This window comes from Myxine glutinosa, chromosome 5 (assembly GCF_964187855.1).
Source record: "Myxine glutinosa chromosome 5, kmMyxGlut1.1, whole genome shotgun sequence".
NCBI lineage: Eukaryota > Metazoa > Chordata > Myxini > Myxiniformes > Myxinidae > Myxine > Myxine glutinosa.
The window spans coordinates 191,112,147-191,133,136 of NC_136265.1; the positions used below are offsets into that span (position 1 = coordinate 191,112,147).

The 20,990-nt window shown below is 43.5% G+C and overlaps 1 protein-coding gene across 1 annotated transcript in view; it reads left to right on the plus strand.

Annotated features, from left to right (window-relative positions):
- The window catches only part of LOC137426565 (uncharacterized), an 87,004-nt gene that overhangs the window by 21,697 nt on the left and 44,317 nt on the right, over nt 1-20,990 (plus strand). The window contains exons 3-4 of the mRNA XM_068115195.2: nt 12,420-12,536; nt 18,302-18,427. Coding sequence (XP_067971296.2) covers nt 12,420-12,536; nt 18,302-18,427 — 243 coding nt within the window. The remainder of the gene's footprint in view (nt 1-12,419; nt 12,537-18,301; nt 18,428-20,990) is intronic.

Here is a 20,990-nt window from a genome sequence, read left to right on the forward strand (position 1 = left end):
GACCAACAGGAAGGAAGCTCTTGCCACTGTTGATGTCAAAGTGCACAAGTCTACCATTAGAAAGAGGCTGCACAAATTTGATGTACATGGGAGGTGTGCCAGGAGGAAACCTTTGCTGTCCAGAAAGAACATCAGGGCAAGACTAAAGTTTGCCAATGAACACCTAGGCAAAGACCACCACTTCTGGAACAATGTGCTCTGGTCAGATGAGTCAAAGGTAGAGCTATTTGGCCACAGTACCAGAAGACATGTTTGGCGAAAACCAAAGACAGCATTTGACCACAAGAACCTGATACCAACTGTAAAGCATGGTGGTGGAAATATTATGGTTTGGGGCAGCTTTGCTGCATCAGGGCCTGAGCGGCTCACCATAATTTAATCCACAATGAATTCTTCATTGTACCAGAGGGTGCTTGAGGATAATGTGAGGCCATCTGTCAGAAAGTTGAAGCTCAACCGAAGGTGGACCATGCAACACGACAATGACCCTAAACATACCAGTAAAATGTTTGTTCTAGGATGTTTTTAAAATGCTAGTATATTTTTTGTACTGCTCTGACATGTGGTTATTTAATCTTCACCATGTTTTTTGTGTTGCTCTCGCATGCGGTTATTTAATCTTCACCATGTTTTTTGTGTTGCTCTCGCATGCGGTTATTTAATCTTCACCATGTTTTTTGTACTGCTCTGACTTGCGGTTATTTAATCTTCACCATGTTTTTTGTGTTGCTCTCGCATGCGGTTATTTAATCTTCACCATGATTTTTGTGTTGTTCTGCCATGTGGTTATTTAATCTTCACCATGATTTTTGTGTTGCTCTGACTTGCGGTTATTTAATCTTCACCATGTTTTTTGTGTTGTTCTGGCATGCGGTTCTTTAATCTTCGCCATGATTTTTGTGTTGTTCTTGCATGCGGTTATTTAATCTTCACCATGTTTTTTGTGTTGTTCTGGCATGCGGTTATTTAATCTTCACGATGTTTTTTGTATTGTTCTGGCATGCAGGTCTTTAATCTTCACCATGTTTTTGTGTTGCTCTGGCATGTGGTTATTTCATCATCACCATGATTTTTGTGTTGTTCTGGCATGTGGTTATTTAATCTTCACCATGTTTTTTGTGTTGTTCTGGCATGCGGTTATTTAATCTTCACCATGTTTTTGTGTTGTTCTGGCATGTGGTTATTTAATCTTTGCCATGTTTTTGTGTTGTTCTGGCATGTGGTTATTTAATCTTCACCATGATTTTTGTGTTGTTCTGACATGCAGTACTTTAATCTTCACCATGTTTTTTGTGTTGCTCTTCCACGCAGTTGTTTAATCTACACCATGATTTTTGTGTTGCTCTCGCATGCGGTTCTTTAATCTTCACCATGATTTTTGTGTTGTTCTGGCATGTGGTTATTTAATCTTCACCATGATTTTTGTGTTGCTCTGGCATGCGGTTATTTAATCTTCACCATGTTTTTTGTGTTGTTCTGGCATGCGGTTATTTAATCTTCACCATGTTTTTGTGTTGTTCTGGCATGTGGTTATTTAATCTTCACCATGTTTTTTGTGTTGTTCTGACATGCAGTTCTTTAATCTTCACCATAATTTTTGTGTTGTTCTGGCATGTGGTTATTTAATCTTCACCATGATTTTTGTGTTGTTCTGACATGCAGGTCTTTAATCTTCACCATGATTTTTGTGTTGTTCCTACATGCAGTTCTTTAATCTTCACCATGTTTTTTGTGTTGCTCTTCCATGCAGTTCTTTAATCTTCACCATGATTTTTGTGTTGTTCTGGCATGTGGTTATTTCATCATCACCATGATTTTTGTGTTGTTCTGGCATGTGGTTATTTAATCTTCACCATGATTTTTGTGTTGTTCTGACATGCAGGTCTTTAATCTTCACCATGTTTTTGTGTTGTTCCTACATGCAGGTCTTTAATCTTCACCATGTTTTTTATGTTGCTCTTCCATGCAGTTGTTTAATCTACACCATGATTTTTGTGTTGCTCTCGCATGCGGTTCTTTAATCTACACCATGATTTTTGTGTTGCTCTCGCATGCGGTTCTTTAATCATCACCATGATTTTTGTGTTGCTCTGGCATGTGGTTATTTCATCATCACCATGATTTTTGTGTTGTTCTGGCATGTGGTTCTTTAATCTTCACCATGTTTTTTGTGTTGCTCTGGCATGCGGTTCTTTAATCTTCACCATGATTTTTGTGTTGTTCTGGCATGTGGGTATTTCATCATCACCATGATTTTTGTGTTGTTCTGGCATGCGGTTCTTTAATCTTCGCCATGATTTTTGTGTTGTTCTGGCATGCGGTTATTTAATCTTCACCATGTTTTGTGTTGCTCTCGCATGCGGTTCTTTAATCTTCACCATGATTTTTGTGTTGCTCTGGCATGTGGATCTTCATCTTCACCATGTTTTTTGTGTTGTTTTCACATGCGGTTCTTTAATCTACACCATGATTTTTGTGTTTCTCTGGCATGCGGTTCTTTAATCTTCACCATGACTTTTGTGTTTCTCTGGAAGAGATCTCGCGAGATCACGGCGAGGTCACGTCTTTTCGAAGCTGTTCCATGCGCTCACGCTTTCGAAGCTAAGTGATATTTCTCAATTGTGTTTTTGTCGAGACTGTATCTATCTTTCGGTGTATGTACCTATAGCGTATCTTTTTGGAAAATTTTCGGTGCTAATTTTTCGTACATGTATCACAATCGTCGGTTAATGCGTATCGAGTATTCTGCGGCCTAGTACTCGTAGGCTTCGGTTCGGCTACCGTACCGTCTCCGACCTTGTGGTTTTGTTTTTCTCTCAGCGATTCGTCGAATGCGCTGAAATTATTTTCGTTCTCTGTTTTGTCCCAGTCGTTCACCCCATACCTCCTTGTTTAATATCTCTACTCACAAAAAAAAAAAAAACCCAAAAAAATATTTCCTTCCCAGGTCTTATTCGTTTATTTGTTGTTCTTTTTGTTCGTTCGTTCTTCGTTCGCGATCACGCGATCACGTGGTTAGAAATGTATAATCGCTCCCCTGAATAACTATTTTCTCTCATATATTATAACACCCTTTTCTTCTTTTCCTACAAAAGGATGCTTTCGTCTTGCTCACCAAATCTATTCATTCCAAAAAATATATAGAATACCATCTCTTACAGTTCCTCCTTTCTACATTCCCTAAACTATCCAGAACTCCACCCCTCCTCCAGTGTCCTCAAACGTATTTTTGACTCGAAGGTCTCAAACTCATTTTGCAAAAAATGTTCGTTTCCCATGAATCGTACACTTTTCAAAATCCAATCTCACCCCTCCCCTCCAAATCCTCCCCATCACCCATCCCTTTCAAATCTCCCCCCTTGCCCCTTCCCTCCCCTCCCTCCTAAACTCCCCCCACACCCCTCCCCCCCCCCGAGACTCTCCCTCGCTCCTCCCCTCCTAGACTCCCCTCTCACCCCTCCTCCTCAAAGCATCCTCCCTGCTTCTTCCCCCTTCCAACTTTCACCTTCATCTCCCCCAACCTTCTGCCTCGCTCTTCCCCCTCCTCAAATAACACCTCACTGTGCCTCACCCAATCTCCATCAAACCTTTTGTCCGCCCCATTCTTCCCTTTCTCCAAGCTATTCTGAAATCTCTGTAATCTCTGACACACCTTCAACAGCTCTCCCTACCTCTTCCTCCTCTTCCACATCTTACCCTACCCCACCCCCCCCTGTTCTGGACCCGATGCTCCCCCTTCCTCTTCATTAACGGTATGGACCTCAAACATCCGGGGCCTTCGCTCAAACTTGACTGACCTCTCCATACAGTTGCTTCTGACAAACCAGATGTGATCTGCTTAACAGAAACTTTCCTCCTTCATGATGTCTCTGATGCCTTGGTATCTCTCCCAGGTTACTCCCTCCTCCGGTATGATAGACCTGAGCCTCGTCCTGGAGGTGGAGTTGCTATCTTTATAAAAAAACTCTCTTCTTCACTCGCCCTCCACTGCCCTCTCTCCACCTCACCCCCAGGAATACCTTTGGCTACGGCTTCCCCTTCGCTCCCACCTTTTGTTCATATGTGTGTTGTACCGTCCACCAAACAGCGATGACTCCATCTACATCTCACTGTCTGATAATATGGACCAACTTCTATCTACCCATCCCAACTCTCTCTTCCTCATATGTGGTGATTTCAATTGTCACCATGCCAGTTGGCTGGGTGTGGGTACCTCTCTCACCAGCCATGGCTCTTCAGCAAAGGACTTCTGCGACTCACTGGGACTGACACAATCTGTCAATTTCCCGACCCGGATCTCAGTCAACGGAGCATCTTCTCTTCTGGATTTGGTTATGACAAACTTCCCTGAAAATGTCTGCTGCTCTTCTTCTGCTCCAATCGGCTCATCTGATCATGTGCTTGTCAAAGTGGACATCTCTCTGACCATTCTCAGAGAGCCTCCTCAGCGTCGACGAGTCTGGCATTTCACTCAGGCCAACTGGCACGGTCTTCAAGCAGCCATCAATCATCTGGACTGGTCTCCCATCTCTACAGCCTCTGACATCAACTCATCCTGGGAATTCTTTCAAAGTAAATTGCTCTCTCTCATGCACAGATTTATCCCATCTCGTCTTCAGTTGTCATACCCTTCCTCCCGTCCATGGTACACGGAATCTTGTGGTGAGGCTGTTGCCCTGAAACAACTTGCTTTCGTCTCCTGGAAAGCAAATCCAATGGAAGGAAATCTCATTTCCTTCCACAAAGCCCGAAACAAGTGTGTGTCCACCCTCAGGAGAGCCAGGAAACAATATCTCACTGTTCTCAAGACCGAACTCTCTTATCTGTCTCCCTCTTCCAAATCCTGGTGGCGTCTGGTCAAATCTGTTTCTGGTGTTTGTTCCCCCTCCATCCCCTCCCTCACCTCAAACGGCTTAACGGCTGACTCCGCACATGAAAAAGCTGAATGCCTCAACTCTGTGTTTGCCTCTAAATCTTGTGTCCCAAACACATCCCTCTCTGTACCCACCATACCCAGTCGTACCCAGCTGCTCCTGGACTCTGTGTCCTTTCCTCCTGACAAGGTGGAAAAGTTTCTGTCAACCCTCGACTCTGATTCTGCAACTGGTCCTGACGGCATCAGCCCACGGGTCCTAAAATCATGTTCTTCTGCTCTTTCACTCCCTCTTTCTGTTCTCTTCACCCTCTCTTTTGCTCAAGGTCATCTGCCATCTGCTTGGAAATCAGCCAACATCACCGCTCTGCACAAAAAAGGTGCAAAAACAGATCCCAGCAACTACAAACCAATCAGCCTTCTCCCAATTATCAGCAAAGTCATGGAATTCCATCATTGCTTCAGATATGAAATCTTTCCTCTTCTCCAATGGCTTGATCTCTGATCATCAATTTGGTTTCAGACCTGGTCACTCTACTCTGGACATGCTGCTTCTGCTTTCTCAACAATGGATGGAGGTCCTCAACGCCAAACAGGAAATTAGAGCTGTCTCCCTTGACATTTCACGTGCCTTCGATATGGTCTGGCACCCTGCTCTGCTCACCAAACTCTCCTCCTTTGGTATCCATGGAAATCTCCACGCATGGCTGGCGGACTTCCTCTCTGGTCGTAGTCAACGTGTGGCCTTGAATGGGTTTCTCTCATCTCCGCTTCCTGTTCAGGCTGGAGTTCCCCAAGGTAGTGTTCTGGGCCCTGTGCTTTTTCTGGTCTTCATCAATGATCTCTCTGACTCTCTTGAAAATCCTCTCTATCTCTTTGCTGACGACTCTACGCTCTGTCGCTCCATTCCTCATCCCTCAGTTCGGCAGTCTGCAGCCTCCTCACTCTCTGCAGACCTGGACAAAATCACAGACTGGGCAAACAAATGGAACTTGTCTTTCAATCCTGATAAATCTCACACTCTTACGATGTCTCTCCGAAAAGACCGACTGGAAAACCCTCCCAGCCACTTTCTGAATAATCCTCTCCAAGAAGTTCTGTCACTCAAGCTTTTGGGTCTCACTATTTGCCATGATCTTTCCTGGGAAAACCACATTTCAAATCTGGCCTGCAAAGCCAGTCGCCGACTGGGCATCCTCCGTCGTGCGAAGTCCTTCCTTGGCACACCTGAGCTCCTCACCACATACAAGGCTTTCATCCGCAGCTCTATGGAATACTGCTCTCCCCTCTGGTCTGGTGCTCCTGCCTCACACCTAGCCCGTCTTCACGCTGTTGAAACCAAAGCGTTCAGAATCATTGGAATCTCCCGCGATGAACCTAACTCCAAGGGCCTTTCACTCACTCACCGCAGGCAGGTTGGTGGTCTTTCCGTCTTCTACCGACCCCTCTCTGGCCTTGCCCCCCCAGCCCTCTCTGGGCTCTGTCCCCCAAATATTCCTACAGGTCGCACAAGATCTGCCTGCAACCCTCTTATGGTTAAACTGCCAAAATCAAGACTTTCTGACCGCATTTTCATTGACAACATAAGACCGCATTTTCTCCCGCCTCTGGAACAAACTCCCTCACTCTCTTCAATCCCACTGCACCCTCCAGGTCTTTAAAACAGCTGTTCACCACCATCTCTTATCCTCCCCCATCCAAAACCTTGATATTTTCTACCCCCGCTAATTTTGGTCCCCTTGTGTTTTATACCTCTCCCCCCCGCCCTCCCCCTCCCACGCCTCCTGCCCCCAAGCCCTCTCCCTCCCACACTTCTCCCTGCTCTCAAATGTTGTGGTTGTGTGCTTCCCCTTCTCTCCCCATCTTGTCTTCCGCTCCCTCTTTTTGTGTGTTTTGTTTGTCTGGTTGATTTGTTTGTGAAATAAATGTTAGCTCTTTCACGAGCCTCGATTCAGTATACAACAAAAAGAAAAAAGAAAAAAAAGTGGTTCTTTCATCTTTGCCATTTTGTGTTGCACTTGTTTTTTTGTACTCTGTCAAAGTGCCTTTGGTCTTCTTGAAAAGCGCTATATAAAATAAATGTATTATTATTATTATATTATTTTTGTGTTGCTTTGGCATGCGGTTCTTTATATCTTCACCATGATTTTTGTGTTGTTCTTGCATGCGATTCTTTTATCTACACCATGATTTTTGTGTTGTTCCGGCATGCGGTTCTTTAATCTTCACCATGATTTTTGTGTTTCTCTGGCATGTGGTTCTTTAATCTTCGCCATTTTGTGTTGCACTTGTTTTTTTGTACTCTGTCAAAGTGCCTTTGGGCTTCTTGAAAAGCGCTATATAAAATAAATGTATTATTATTATTATAATATTATTTTTGTGTTGCTTTGGCATGCGGTTCTTTAATCTTCACCATGATTTTTGTGTTGTTCTTGCATGCGGTTCTTTTATCTACACCATGATTTTTGTGTTGTTTTCACATGCGGTTCTTTAATCTACACCATGATTTTTGTCTTTCTCTGGCATGCGGTTCTTTAATCTTCACCATGATTTTTGTGTTGTTCTGGCATGTGGTTCTTTAATCTTCGCCATTATTTTTGTGTTGCTTTGGCATGCGGTTCTTTCATCTTCACCATGATTTTTGTGTTTCTCTGGCATGTGGTTCTTTAATCTTCGCCATTTTGTGTTGCACTTGTTTTTTTGTACTCTGTCAAAGTGCCTTTGGGCTTCTTGAAAAGCGCTATATAAAATAAATGTATTATTATTATTATTAGTATATTATTTTTGTGTTGCTTTGGCATGCGGTTCTTTAATCTTCACCATGATTTTTGTGTTGTTCTTGCATGCGGTTCTTTTATCTTCACCATGATTTTTGTGTTGCTCTGGCATGCGGTTCTTTCATCTTCACCATGTTTTTGTGTTGTTTTCACATGCGGTTCTTTAATCTACACCATGATTTTTGTCTTTCTCTGGCATGCAGTTCTTTAATCTTCACCATGATTTTTGTGTTGCTCTGGCATGCGGTTCTTTCATCTTCACCATGTTTTTGTGTTGTTTTCACATGCGGTTCTTTAATCTACACCATGATTTTTGTCTTTCTCTGGCATGCGGTTCTTTAATCTTCACCATGATTTTTGTGTTGTTCTGGCATGTGGTTCTTTAATCTTCACCATTATTTTTGGGTTGCTTTGGCATGCGGTTCTTTCATCTTCACCATGATTTTTGTGTTGCTTTGGCATGCGGTTCTTTCATCTTCACCATGATTTTTGTGTTTCTCTGGCATGTGGTTCTTTAATCTTCGCCATTATTTTTGTGTTGCTTTGGCATGCGGTTCTTTCATCTTCACCATGTTTTTTGTGTTGTTTTCACATGCGGTTCTTTAATCTTCGCCATTATTTTTGTGTTGCTCTGGCATGCGATTCTTTAATCTTCACCATTAATTTTGTGTTGCTTTGGCATGCGGTTCTTTCATCTTCACCATGATTTTTGTGTTTCTCTGGCATGTGGTTCTTTAATCTTCGCCATTATTTTTGTGTTGCTTTGGCATGCGGTTCTTTCATCTTCACCATGTTTTTTGTGTTGTTTTCACATGTGGGTCTTTAATCTTCGCCATTATTTTTGTGTTGCTTTGGCATGCGGTTCTTTCATCTTCACCATGTTTTTTGTGTTGTTTTCACATGCGGTTCTTTAATCTTCGCCATTATTTTTGTGTTGCTCTGGCATGCGGTTCTTTAATCTTCACCATTATTTTTGTGTTGCTCTTGCATGCGGTTCTTTAATCTTCACCATGATTTTTGTGTTGCTCTTGCATGCGGTTCTTTAATCTTCACCATGATTTTTGTGTTGCTTTGGCATGCGGTTCTTTCATCTTCACCATGATTTTTGTGTTTCTCTGGCATGTGGTTCTTTAATCTTCGCCATTATTTTTGTGTTGCTTTGGCATGCGGTTCTTTCATCTTCACCATGTTTTTTGTGTTGTTTTCACATGCGGTTCTTTAATCTTCGCCATTATTTTTGTGTTGCTCTGGCATGCGGTTCTTTAATCTTCGCCATTATTTTTGTGTTGCTTTGGCATGCGGTTCTTTCATCTTCACCATGATTTTTGTGTTTCTCTGGCATGTGGTTCTTTAATCTTCGCCATTATTTTTGTGTTGCTTTGGCATGCGGTTCTTTCATCTTCACCATGTTTTTTGTGTTGTTTTCACATGTGGGTCTTTAATCTTCGCCATTATTTTTGTGTTGCTTTGGCATGCGGTTCTTTCATCTTCACCATGTTTTTTGTGTTGTTTTCACATGCGGTTCTTTAATCTTCGCCATTATTTTTGTGTTGCTCTGGCATGCGGTTCTTTAATCTTCACCATTATTTTTGTGTTGCTCTGGCATGCGGTTCTTTAATCTTCACCATTATTTTTGTGTTGCTCTGGCATGCGGTTCTTTAATCTTCACCATTATTTTTGTGTTGCTCTGGCATGCGGTTCTTTAATCTTCACCATGATTTTTGTGTTGCTCTCACATGCGGTTCTTTAATCTTCACCATGATTTTTGTGTTGCTCTTGCATGCGGTTCTTTAATCTTCACCATGTTTTTTGTGTTGCTTTGGCATGCGGTTCTTTCATCTTCACCATGATTTTTGTGTTGCTTTGGCATGCGGTTCTTTAATCTTCACCATGATTTTGGTGTTGCTCTTGCATGCGGTTCTTTAATCTTCACCATGATTTTTGTGTTGCTTTGGCATGCGGTTCTTTCATCTTCACCATGATTTTTGTGTTATCTGGCATGTGGTTCTTTAATCTTCACCATGATTTTTGTGTTGCTTTGGCATGCGGTTCTTTCATCTTCACCATGTTTCTTGTGTTGTTTTCACATGCGGTTCTTTAATCTTCGCCATTATTTTTGTGTTGCTCTGGCATGCGGTTCTTTAATCTTCGCCATTATTATCTTGCCAAAACGAAGTTTTTGCTAGATGTATTAGTCAGCTTGTATGTTTGTTTTTTTGTTTGTTTTTTTTTTTGTTTTTTTGTTTGTGGTTAATCATTTTTTTTCCACGTTTAGATCACTCTGTAGACCACAGTTATTATTGGAAACTCCTGTAACTTCGCATATCAGAGTCCTATAGAGATACCCTTCAGCACCCAAAATTTTGAAGGTCAAGGTCAAAGGTCAAGGTCACTTTGTGGTCAATCATGGAGGTCGACGAAACCCTTATTTTTTGAGTAACTTTGATCGGATCGTCTCCAAACTTCATGGGAATCTAGTATATGGTCCGGCGCTTAGCTGATTAGTTTTTGGTGGCGATCGGCCTTGACCTTCATGGTTAGCGCTGGAGGTCGAAAATTATTGACCCCAAGGTCAAATGTTGAAATCGTTATTTTTTGAGTAACTTTGATCGGATCGTCTCCAAACTTCATGGGAATCTAGTATATGGTCCGGCGCTCAGCTGATTAGTTTTTTGTGGCGATCGGCCTTGACCTTCATGGTTAGCGCTGGAGGTCGACCTTGACCTTTGACCTTGACCTTCAGATCACTCTGTAGACCACAGTTATTATTGGAAACTCCTGTAACTTCGCATATCAGAGTCCTATAGAGATACCCTTCAGCACACAAAATTTTGAAGGTCAAGGTCAAAGGTCAAGGTCACTTTGTGGTCAATCATGGAGGTCGACGAAACCCTTATTTTTTGAGTAACTTTGATCGGATCGTCTCCAAACTTCATGGGAATCTAGTATATGGTCCGGCGCTCAGCTGATTAGTTTTTGGTGGCGATCGGCCTTGACCTTCATGGTTAGCGCTGGAGGTCGAAAATTATTGACCCCAAGGTCAAATGTTGAAATCGTTATTTTTTGAGTAACTTTGATCGGATCGTCTCCAAACTTCATGGGAATCTAGTATATGGTCCGGCGCTCAGCTGATTAGTTTTTGGTGGCGATCGGCCTTGACCTTCATGGTTAGCGCTGGAGGTCGAAAATTATTGACCCCAAGGTCAAATTTTGAAATCGTAGGTACCATATCGAGTAATACCTCATATGAATGCCCTTGATGAGTGCTTCCCAGATCTGTAAACAGTTTGACGCTATGACGTCATTTGATGACGTCATGACGAAAAAACGGAATTTTCATGAAAAAATTATTTCCTCAGTTCTCATCAAAATCTTTCAATATCTCGTGGGCAGACATTCCTCAAAGAGTCGCTTCTAGTGGATAGCAGTTCTGTTCACCTCAGTGTGACCTGAAGCAAGTCACTCATGTTCACATTTTGGCAAGATACGGTTCACCCTGTGGGTGACATAGGTTTATTTTTGTGTTGCTCTGGCATGCGGTTCTTTAATCTTCACCATTATTTTTGTGTTGCTCTGGCATGCGGTTCTTTAATCTTTACCATTATTTTTGTGTTGCTTTGGCATGCGGTTCTTTAATCTTTACCATTATTTTTGTGTTGCTTTGGCATGCGGTTCTTTAATCTTTACCATTATTTTTGTGTTGCTTTGGCATGCGGTTCTTTAATCTTTACCATTATTTTTGTGTTGCTTTGGCATGCGGTTCTTTAATCTTCACCATTATTTTTGTGTTGCTCTGGCATGCGGTTCTTTAATCTTTACCATTATTTTTGTGTTGTTTTCACATGCGGTTCTTTAATCTTCGCCATTATTTTTGTGTTGCTCTGGCATGCGGTTCTTTAATCTTCGCCATTATTTTTGTGTTGCTCTGGCATGTGGTTCTTTAATCTTCGCCATTATTTTTGTGTTGCTCTGGCATGCGGTTCTTTAATCTTCACCATTATTTTTGTGTTGCTCTGGCATGCGGTTCTTTAATCTTCGCCATTATTTTTGTGTTGCTCTGGCATGTGGTTCTTTAATCTTCGCCATTATTTTTGTGTTGCTCTGGCATGCGGTTCTTTAATCTTCACCATTATTTTTGTGTTGCTCTGGCATGTGGTTCTTTAATCCCGGCACGAGTAAGTCTGTGGCCATTGGGATTTGGGACCAAACCTTGATAGGAGGTTTCATAAAACCACACCGGTTCGTCTTGGGTGCAATCGCGCCATTTATTAAATGGATGAACCGGCTGCAGCTCTAGATTCTCATTGGAGACTTCTGCACGTTGAAAACCAAAGCAAGTAAGTGTTTGGCTTTCAGATGGCGTACAGTTTCTTTTGGCGGTCAGTTGCTAAATTGGTGATAGTTCGGGCGGAAGATTGACCACGTGTCCACCCCACGGTCCACTCTTACATTGGTTCATCAGGATTGGGATCAGGAAACCGGTCTGAATCCGGTTGCCACTACAAGATATGACGTGTGTGGTGTGACAGCCGTTTTGGGGATGAAGCTCATGAAGTGATGGGTTAATGGTGAAAGTGTGATGGATAGTGACAACGTAATGCCGCATGCTAGGATGGAGAGAGAGAGGTCTCAGTGTTATACGTTATGATCAAACATTCTGAAAGATTGCTTTATGATGAGAGTTCGTTCTTCATTTTCAACAAGATTGATATTTTTTTTTAAATCGTTAAACATTCAAGTGACAGAGATTTTTTTTTATTACATTTCAGGGCTCTCCAAGTCGGTACTCGTACCTTGAGACATCAGTGGGATTCCAGGATTCCTGTGAGAGCTGGCTGGCAGGCGTTTTGCACACAAAGGAATTGTCATCGAACACAAAGAGCAAGGTATGGCTGCTGGATCGGTGCTTGCCTCCAAAATTAACTTGTGGGATGCAAGAAGCTTCCAGATCCCAGTGAAGAAGTTTTACTTATTTAAACAGTGGGTTTATCAAGCGTCATTTATTCAGTGTGTCCTGTGGTAAGGATAACAAACATGTGATCGAGGTGTTAGTCATGAACCACACTGCACTTCGTTTGGGATTAACCAAAATCTTAGTTGCATTTAAACAAATGGATTGTATTTGCTTGGGAATGTTAAGTACCATGTCCTATTTTGGGAGAGGAATGTGCTTTACAACTTTGTGAGAATCCCTTAGTGTGAAAACACAGGCTTTTTTTTGTCCTTAGGGAGACAGAGGCAAGATAGGGAGAGAGAGGGAAGCACACAAGTACAACAGCAGAGAACAGGGACAACGGAAGATCTGTGGCATGGACAGGGCTTGGGGGGAGGAGGCATGGGAAGGGGAGGAGGGGGGGCGGGGGTGGGTGGGAGAGGTATAAAACACATGCACACTGCTAGACCTTCCAAGAAAGAAGTCGGTCTTTCAAAAAAGTAGATCTGGGGTGAATTAACGGGGGTAGATAAGATCAAGGTTTTGGATGGGGGAAGATACGAGATGGTGGTGAACAGCTGTTTTAAAGACCTGGAGGGAGGAGTGGGATTGAAAGGAGTGAGGGAGTTTGTTCCAGAGGCGGGAGAAAAGAGGAATGAAGGAGTGAAGGTGAGCAGAAAGTCTTGATTTTGGCACTTTAACCATAAGAGGGTTGCAGGCAGATCTTGTGCGACCTGTAGGAATATTTGGGGGACAGAGCACAGAGAGAGCTGGGGGAGCAAGGCCGGAGAGGAGTCGGTAGAAGACAGAAAGACCAAGAACCTGCCTGCGGTGAGTGAGTGAAAGGCCCTCACAATCAGTTTCATCGCGGGAGATTCCAATGATGCTGAAAGCTTTGGTTTCAACAGCGTGAGGCCCAGTTAGGTGTGAGGCAGGAGCACCAGCCCAGAGGGGAGAGCAGTATTGCATTGAGCTGCAGATGAAAGTCTTGTATGTGGTGAGGAGCTCAGGTGTGCCAAAGAAGGACTTCGCATGACGGAGGATGCCCAGTCGGCAACTGGCTTTGGAGTCCAGCTTGGAAATGTGGTTTTCCCAGGAAATATCATAGCAGATAGTGAGACCCAAAAGCTTGAGTGACAGAACTTCTTGGAGAGGATTATTCAGAAAGTGGATGGGAGGGTTGTCCAGATGGTCTTTTCTGAGAGACATAGTGAGAGTGTGAGATTTGTCAGGATTGAAAGACATGTTCCACTTTTTTTTTCTTTTTTTTTTCTTTCTTTTTTTTGTATACCAGATCGAGGCTCGTGAAAGAGCGAACATTAATCACACAGAAAGACAAACAGACACATAAAACAAATAACATCGGGAGCGTTAGAGAGAGGGGGAAGGACACAAACACAACATTTGAGAGCAAGGACCGAGAGACATGGAGATATCAAGAGAACTGTGGGAGGGAGAGGGATTTGGGGGGGAGGCATGGGAAGGGGGGGGGGGGGGGTTGGGAGAGGTATAAAACATATGGACACTGCCAGGACTTCCAGGAAAGAAGTTGGAATTTCAAACAAGGTGGATCTGTGGTGAATTAGTGGGGGTAGAAAAGATCAAGGTTTTGGATGGGGGAAGATAAGAGATGGTGGTGAACAGCTGTTTTAAAGACCTGGAGGGAGGAGTGTGATTGAAGTGAGTGTGGGAGTTTGTTCCAGAGGCGGGAGAAAAGAGGAATGAAAGAGTGAAGGTGAGCAGAGAGCCGAGATTTCGGCAGTTTAACCATCAGAGGGTGGCTGGCAGATCTTGTGCGACCTGTAGGAATATTTGGGGGACAGAGCACAGAGAGAGCTGGGGGAGCAAGGCCGGAGAGGAGTCGGTAGAAGACAGAAAGACCACCGACCTGCCTGCGGTGAGTGAGTGAAAGGCCCTCAGAGATAGCTTCATCGCGGGAGATTCCAATGATTCTGAAAGCTTTGGATTCAACAGCGTGAAGCCGAGCCAGGTGTGAGGCAGGAGCACCAGCCCATAGGGGAGAACAGTATTCCATTGAGCTGCGGATGAAAGCCTTGTATGTGGTGAGGAGCTCAGGTGTGCCTAGGAAGGACTTCGCACGACGGAGGATGCCCAGTCGGCGACTGGCTTTGGAGGCCAGCTTGGAAATGTGGTTTTCCCAAGAAAGATCATGGCAGATAGTGAGACCCAAAAGCTTGAGCGACAGAACTTCTTGGAGAGGATTGTTGAGAAAGTAGATGGGAGGGTTGTCCAGTCGATCTTTTCGGAGAGACATAGTAAGAGTGTGAGATTTGTCAGGATTGAAAGACATGTTCCACTTGTTTGACCAGTCTGTGATTTTGTCCAGGTCTTTAGAGAGTGAGGAGGCTGCAGACTACCGATCTGCGGGAAGAGGAATGGAGCGGCAGAGAGTGGAGTCATCAGCAAAGAGATAGAGAGGATTTTCCAGAGAGTCGGAGAGATCATTGATAAAGACCAGAAAAAGCACAGGGCCCAGCACACTGCCTTGGGGAACTCCAGCCTGAACAGGAAGGGGAGATGAGAGAAATCCATTCAGGGCCACACGTTGACGACGACCAGAGAGGAAGTCCGCAAGCCATGCATGGAGATTTCCATGGATACCATAGGAGGAGAGTTTGGTGAGCAGAGCTGGGTGCCAGACCGTATCGAAGGCACGTGATATGTCAAGGGAGACAGCTCTGATTTCCTGTTTGGCATTGAGGACCTCCATCCATTGTTGAGACAGCAGAAGCAGCATGTCCAGAGTAGAGTGACCTGGTCTGAAACCAAATTGATGATCAGAGATCAAGCCATTGGAGAAGAGGAAAGATTTCATATCCGAAGCAATGATGGATTCCATGACTTTGCTGATAATTGGGAGCAGGCTGATTGGTCTGTAGTTGCAAGGATCTGTTTTTGCACCTTTTTTGTGTAAAGCGGTAATGTTTGCTGATTTCCAGGATGCTGGCAGATGACCTTGAGCAAAAGATAGGGTGAAAAGAACAGAGAGAGGGTGAGATAGAGCGGCAGAGCAGGATTTTAGGACCTGTGGGCTGATGCCGTCTGGTCCAGTTGCAGAATCAGAGTCGAGGTTTGACAAAAACTCCTCCACCTTGTCAGGAGAGAAGGACACAGAGCCCAGGAGCAGTTGGGTTCGACTGGGAAAGGTGGGAACAGAGAGAGATGGGTTTGGGACTAAGGATTTTGAGGCAAACACAGAGTTGAGGCATTCGGCTTTGTCACGTGCGATGTCAACTGTGTGGCCATTTGAGGTAAGGGAGGGGATGGAGGGGGAACAAACACCAGAAACGGATTTGACCAGACGCCACCAGGATTTGGAGGAAGGAAACAGGTTTGAGAGTTCATTCTTGAGTGAGGAGAGATAGTGCTTCCTGGCACTCCTGAGGGTAGACACACACTTGTTCCGAGCTTGGTGGAAGGAACTGAGATTGCCTTCAGTTGGATTAGCCTTCCAAGAGGCAAAGGCAAGTTGTTTCAGGGCAACAGCCTCACCACAAGATTCAGTGTACCATGGACGGGAGGAAAGGTAAGACAACTGAAGGCGAGATGGGATAAATCTGTGCATGAGAGAGATCAGTTTGCTTTGGAAGAATTCCCAGGAAGAATTGATGTCAGAGGCAGTGGAGATGGGAGACCAATCCAGACGATTGATGGCTGCTTGAAAACCGTCCCAGTCGGCCTGAGTGAAATGCCAGACTTGTCGACGCTGAGGAGGCTCTCTGAGAATGGCCAGAGAGATGTCCACTTTGACAAGCACATGATCAGAAGAACCGATTGGAGCAGAAGAAGAGCAGCAGACATTAGCAGGGAAGTTTGTCATAACCAAGTCTAGAAGAGAAAATACTCCATTGGCTGAGATCCGGGTCGGGAAATTGACAGATTATGTCAATCCCAGTGAGTCACAGAAGTCCTTTGCTGAGGTGCCATGACTGGTGAGAGAGGAACCCACACCCAACCAGGTGGCATGATGACAGTTGAAGTCACCACATATGAGGAAGAGAGAGTTGGGATGAGTGGATAGAAGTTGGTCCATGTTGTCAGACAGTGAAATGTAGATGGAGTCATCACTGTTTGGGAGACGGTACAGAACACATATGAACAAAAGGTGGGAGCGGAGAGGAAGCCGTAGCCAGAGGTACTCCTGGGGGTGAGGAGGAGAGAGGGTAGTGCAAGGAGAGTGAGGAAGAGAGTTTTTGATAAAGATAACCACCCCACCATCAGGCCGAGGCTCAGGTCTATCATACCAGAGGATGGAGTAACCAGGAAGAGATATTAAGGAATCAGAGACATCTTGAAGGAGGAAAGTCTCTGTTAAGCAGATCAAGTCTGGATTGTCAGAAGCAACCTGTATGGAGAGACCAGTCAGGTTTGAGCGAAGGCCCCGGATGTTTGAGGTCCATACCGTTAATGAAGAGAGAGGGGGAGCATCGGGTACAGGACAGGGGAGGGGAGGAGTAGGGTAAGATGAAGGATGAGAGGGGGAGGTAGGGAGAGCAGTTGATAGTGTGTCAGAGATTGCAGAAGAGTTGTTTGCCCAGTCTGTGATTTTGTCCAGGTCCGCAGAGAGTGAGGAGGCTGCAGTCTGCCGATCTGAGGGATGAGGAATAGAGCGGCAGAGAGTGGAGTCATCAGCAAAGAGATAGAGAGGATTTTCAAGAGAGTCAGAGAGATCATTGATGAAGACCAGAAAAAGCACAGGGCCCAGAACACTACCTTGGGGAACTCCAGCCTGAACAGGAAGAGGAGATGAGAGAAATCCATTCAGGGCTCTTGTTTCTTGTTTTTCACACAGAATCTTGTTTCTCACAGTCTGAGAGTCCTTTAGGTGCTTTTTTGCAAACTCCAAGCGGGCTTTCATGTGTCTTTCACTGAGGAGAGGCTTCCGTCTGGCCACTCTGCCATAAAGCCCAGATCGATGGAATGTTGCAGTGATGGTTGTCCTTCTGGAAGTTTCTCCCATCTCCACACAGGATCTCTGGAGCTCAATCAGAGTGACCATCGGGTTCTTATTCACCTCTTACCAAGGCCCTTCTCCCCCAATTGCTCAGTTTGGCCGGGCGGCCCCAGCTCTAGGAAGAGTCCTGGTTGTTCCAAACTTCTTCCATTTAAGAAGTATGGAGGCCACTGTGCTCTTGGGAACCTTCAATGCAGCAGAAATTTTTTTGTAGGCTTCACTAGATCTGTGCCTCGACACAATCCTGTCTCTGAGCTCTGCAGGCAGTTCCTTCGACCTCATGGCTTGGTTTTTGCTCCGATATGCAGTCAGCTGTGAGACCTTATATAGACAGGTGCGTGCCTTTCCAAATCATGTCCAATCAATTGAATTTACCACAGGTGGACTCCAATCAAGGTGTAGAAACATCTCAAAGATGATCAAGAGAAATTGGAGGCACCTGAGCTAAATTTCAAGTGTCATAACAAAGGGTATGAATACTTATGTCAATGTGATATTTCAGTTTTTTATTTTTAATAAATTTGCAAAACTTTCTAAAATCCTGTTTTCTCTTTGTCATCATGGGGTATTGAGTGTAGATTGATGAGGGAAAAAATGAATTTAAACGATTTTAGCATAAGGCTGCAACATCACAAAATGTGATCAAAGTGAAGGGGTCTGAATACTTTCTGAATGCACTGTATGTATGAGGGTTCAGCATTTTGAGGTATATAATACTCTTTTTGGTTTGGTTTATGGTGTAGAAAGGAGGAACGATCAGGAATGATGTTCACGAAGCAATCTGGGACATAGAGAGCAGGCTGCATGATGAGGAAAGGAATTTGAAGACAAAGTGTGAAGATGTTCTTCATGCGAAGCAACAACTCGAGGTAAGATGTTTTTATGGACATTCCATTGAGTGCCACATTTCAATTGGCAAAGATGGATTTGAGGTCGTGTTAGTGTCTATTTCATCATTGGACTTACATGCGAAAGACGATCTAAAAATTGAAAATATGAATTGTTCCAAAGAAAACTTCTGCCTCGTGTTTGTTTCTGCCTTATAGACTATATATTAGGATGTTCATAAAGTTATAGGAATTCCATGCATGTTATATGGCATTAGTTTCATTACTCTGAAAACGTTTGTATTTCATGCCACCTTGAAGAGTGTGCATTGAAGTCATGAGCCATTCTTCATTGTCTTTCATGCAACTTGTCACTATTTTGCATACAGTATCCTGCAGTCCCTTGAATTATTACCCTCGCCAGAGTCCGTTACGTTTCGAATTTCAGTCCATTTGTTACTTGGCAAAATATTTATATATATTGCAAGGATGTTGATCACTCCGGTTTGTGTGTGTGTGTGTGTGTTTGTCTGTCCGCTCACTTATACTTGCCTACAGGCCACAATTTTAAACCGATCTTCACGAAACTTAACCAAATGGTTGAGTTCGTGGTCTGACAAAATCCTATATTTGTTTGATGTCAAAATGTCAAAAGGTCAACGTAGGCCAAAGGTCACCACTTTTTTTCAAGATTTCTAAAATCCTCAATTTTAATCCGATTGACTTGAAATTTGAAAAGGATTTGCATATCAGCGAACTGAATTCAACCACCAACTATTTTTGAGATCAGCATAGGCTAAAAGGTCAACATAGGCCAAAGGTCAACAACCATTTCAAATTTCTAAAATCCTCAATTTTCATCCGATTGACTTGAATTTTGAATGGGATTTACAAATCAGCAAACTGAATTCAACCACCAATTATTTGTGAGGTCAAAAGGATGCTCTACTGAGTGCCATTCTGCTTTGTTCTCTTTTGCCAAGTGTCGCTCAATGAGTGATGTTTCATTTGTCTGTCTGGCTGTCTGTGTCGCTTTGTTTGTTTGTTTGTCCGCACAGAATAAATATGATTTTTCTCTGCAACCGTTGGTCCGATTGACAGGAAATTTTCACGATAGGCGCACCTCCACCTGCAGAATTATTTAATGACAACGACGTCATAAGTCACGTGGTTGGGCCGCCATATTGGAAAAGGCGAAAAGATTTGCACCTCTATATCCCCGAAAGCGCTGCATAGAAAAAATTGAGACATGGCTCATTGTAAAGAACTCTCCATGGGGAATAAAATCTGGTAACCCTTTGAGTATGGATGACGTCCAGTGCCGCAATCCACGAAAAAGTTTTGTGTACGGATGATGCACGTCATCGACTGTACCTATAAATAGATCGTCAGTACGTGGTTGCATTCCTGTACCAAAATGCCAAATTAATCCCGTACCGGGGGTATTTTTATAAATAAAAAAATCCCGTACTCAAAGGGTTAATGATGATGTCATAGGTTCCTCCATTATGACGTCATAATTCGACAAGTTGAAAACTTCATCCGATCAAGATGAAATTTCTTGAGCATCATCTAGGGATAAATTGGTGGAGAAAACAATAATGGTGACGTCACCGGTCACGTGGTTCGGCCGCCATATTTGTTTTAACACAAAAGCCTTAAAAACCACTGAAAACACGTCCTGACGAGGGTCTGCAATCTGATTGCTCTTTGTAGTTTTTAAAAATGTGGTCTTCCAATTGTTTGCTCATTTTAAATTGCCTTATGTTCCTCATTGTGTTTATCATATAGATATAACAAGCATTGCTGTCATTCTTGGTTTTCGCACATCCACTAAAGCAGTTATCCACTTTCAGGTTGCTTCTCCCTTGGACAAGTGTACCGTGAACATTGCTTGATGATTGATGGAAACAAAATTGATAAACCCAACACTGAAATAATTTTTTAAAATTCCACAATTTAAATGAGTCAAACAGATTCAGTGGCATTTTTGTGTGAGTGTCCATTTTGAATCTGGTAGGTCGGCAGTACAATTCCATCCCTGTCCTAATTGTAGGAAAGACGTTTAAATGGTATGTGCTGCTTCCATGCTTGGTACTCCGTTTTGAGGATGCTGTGTATGGGACTAACCCCGGCATAGCCGGGACTCATTAACGATCCGACCAGCAGAAATATTTGTCACTGAATCCCACCCAGTCCAATATGCAATCACTAACGACGACCGAAAGTTTTTGGGAAATTTGAGCATCATATCAATGATGAATAAACATTACTACTTGTATGTCTTTTTGGCGAGTGCATGCTTTACTCGAGCACGATTTGCATAAATAAGGTGGATGTCGACACTATTGTGGTGTTTTTACCTCCACCACCAAAGGTAGCTCGAGTTTATGTTTTCACCCCTGTCTGTCTGTCTGTTTGTGAACAAGAGATCTCAAAAGGTTGAGGACGGATTCGGATGAAATTTGGCAGAGATGTAGCGTATGTGACAAGGACGAAATGTTTAGATTTTGGTAAAGATCCGGATCCGGATTCGGCTACTATAATTTTTAAGTGATTCTTCACCTTTGGGAGATCGGGTCAAAAACGACACACAGCAGGATAT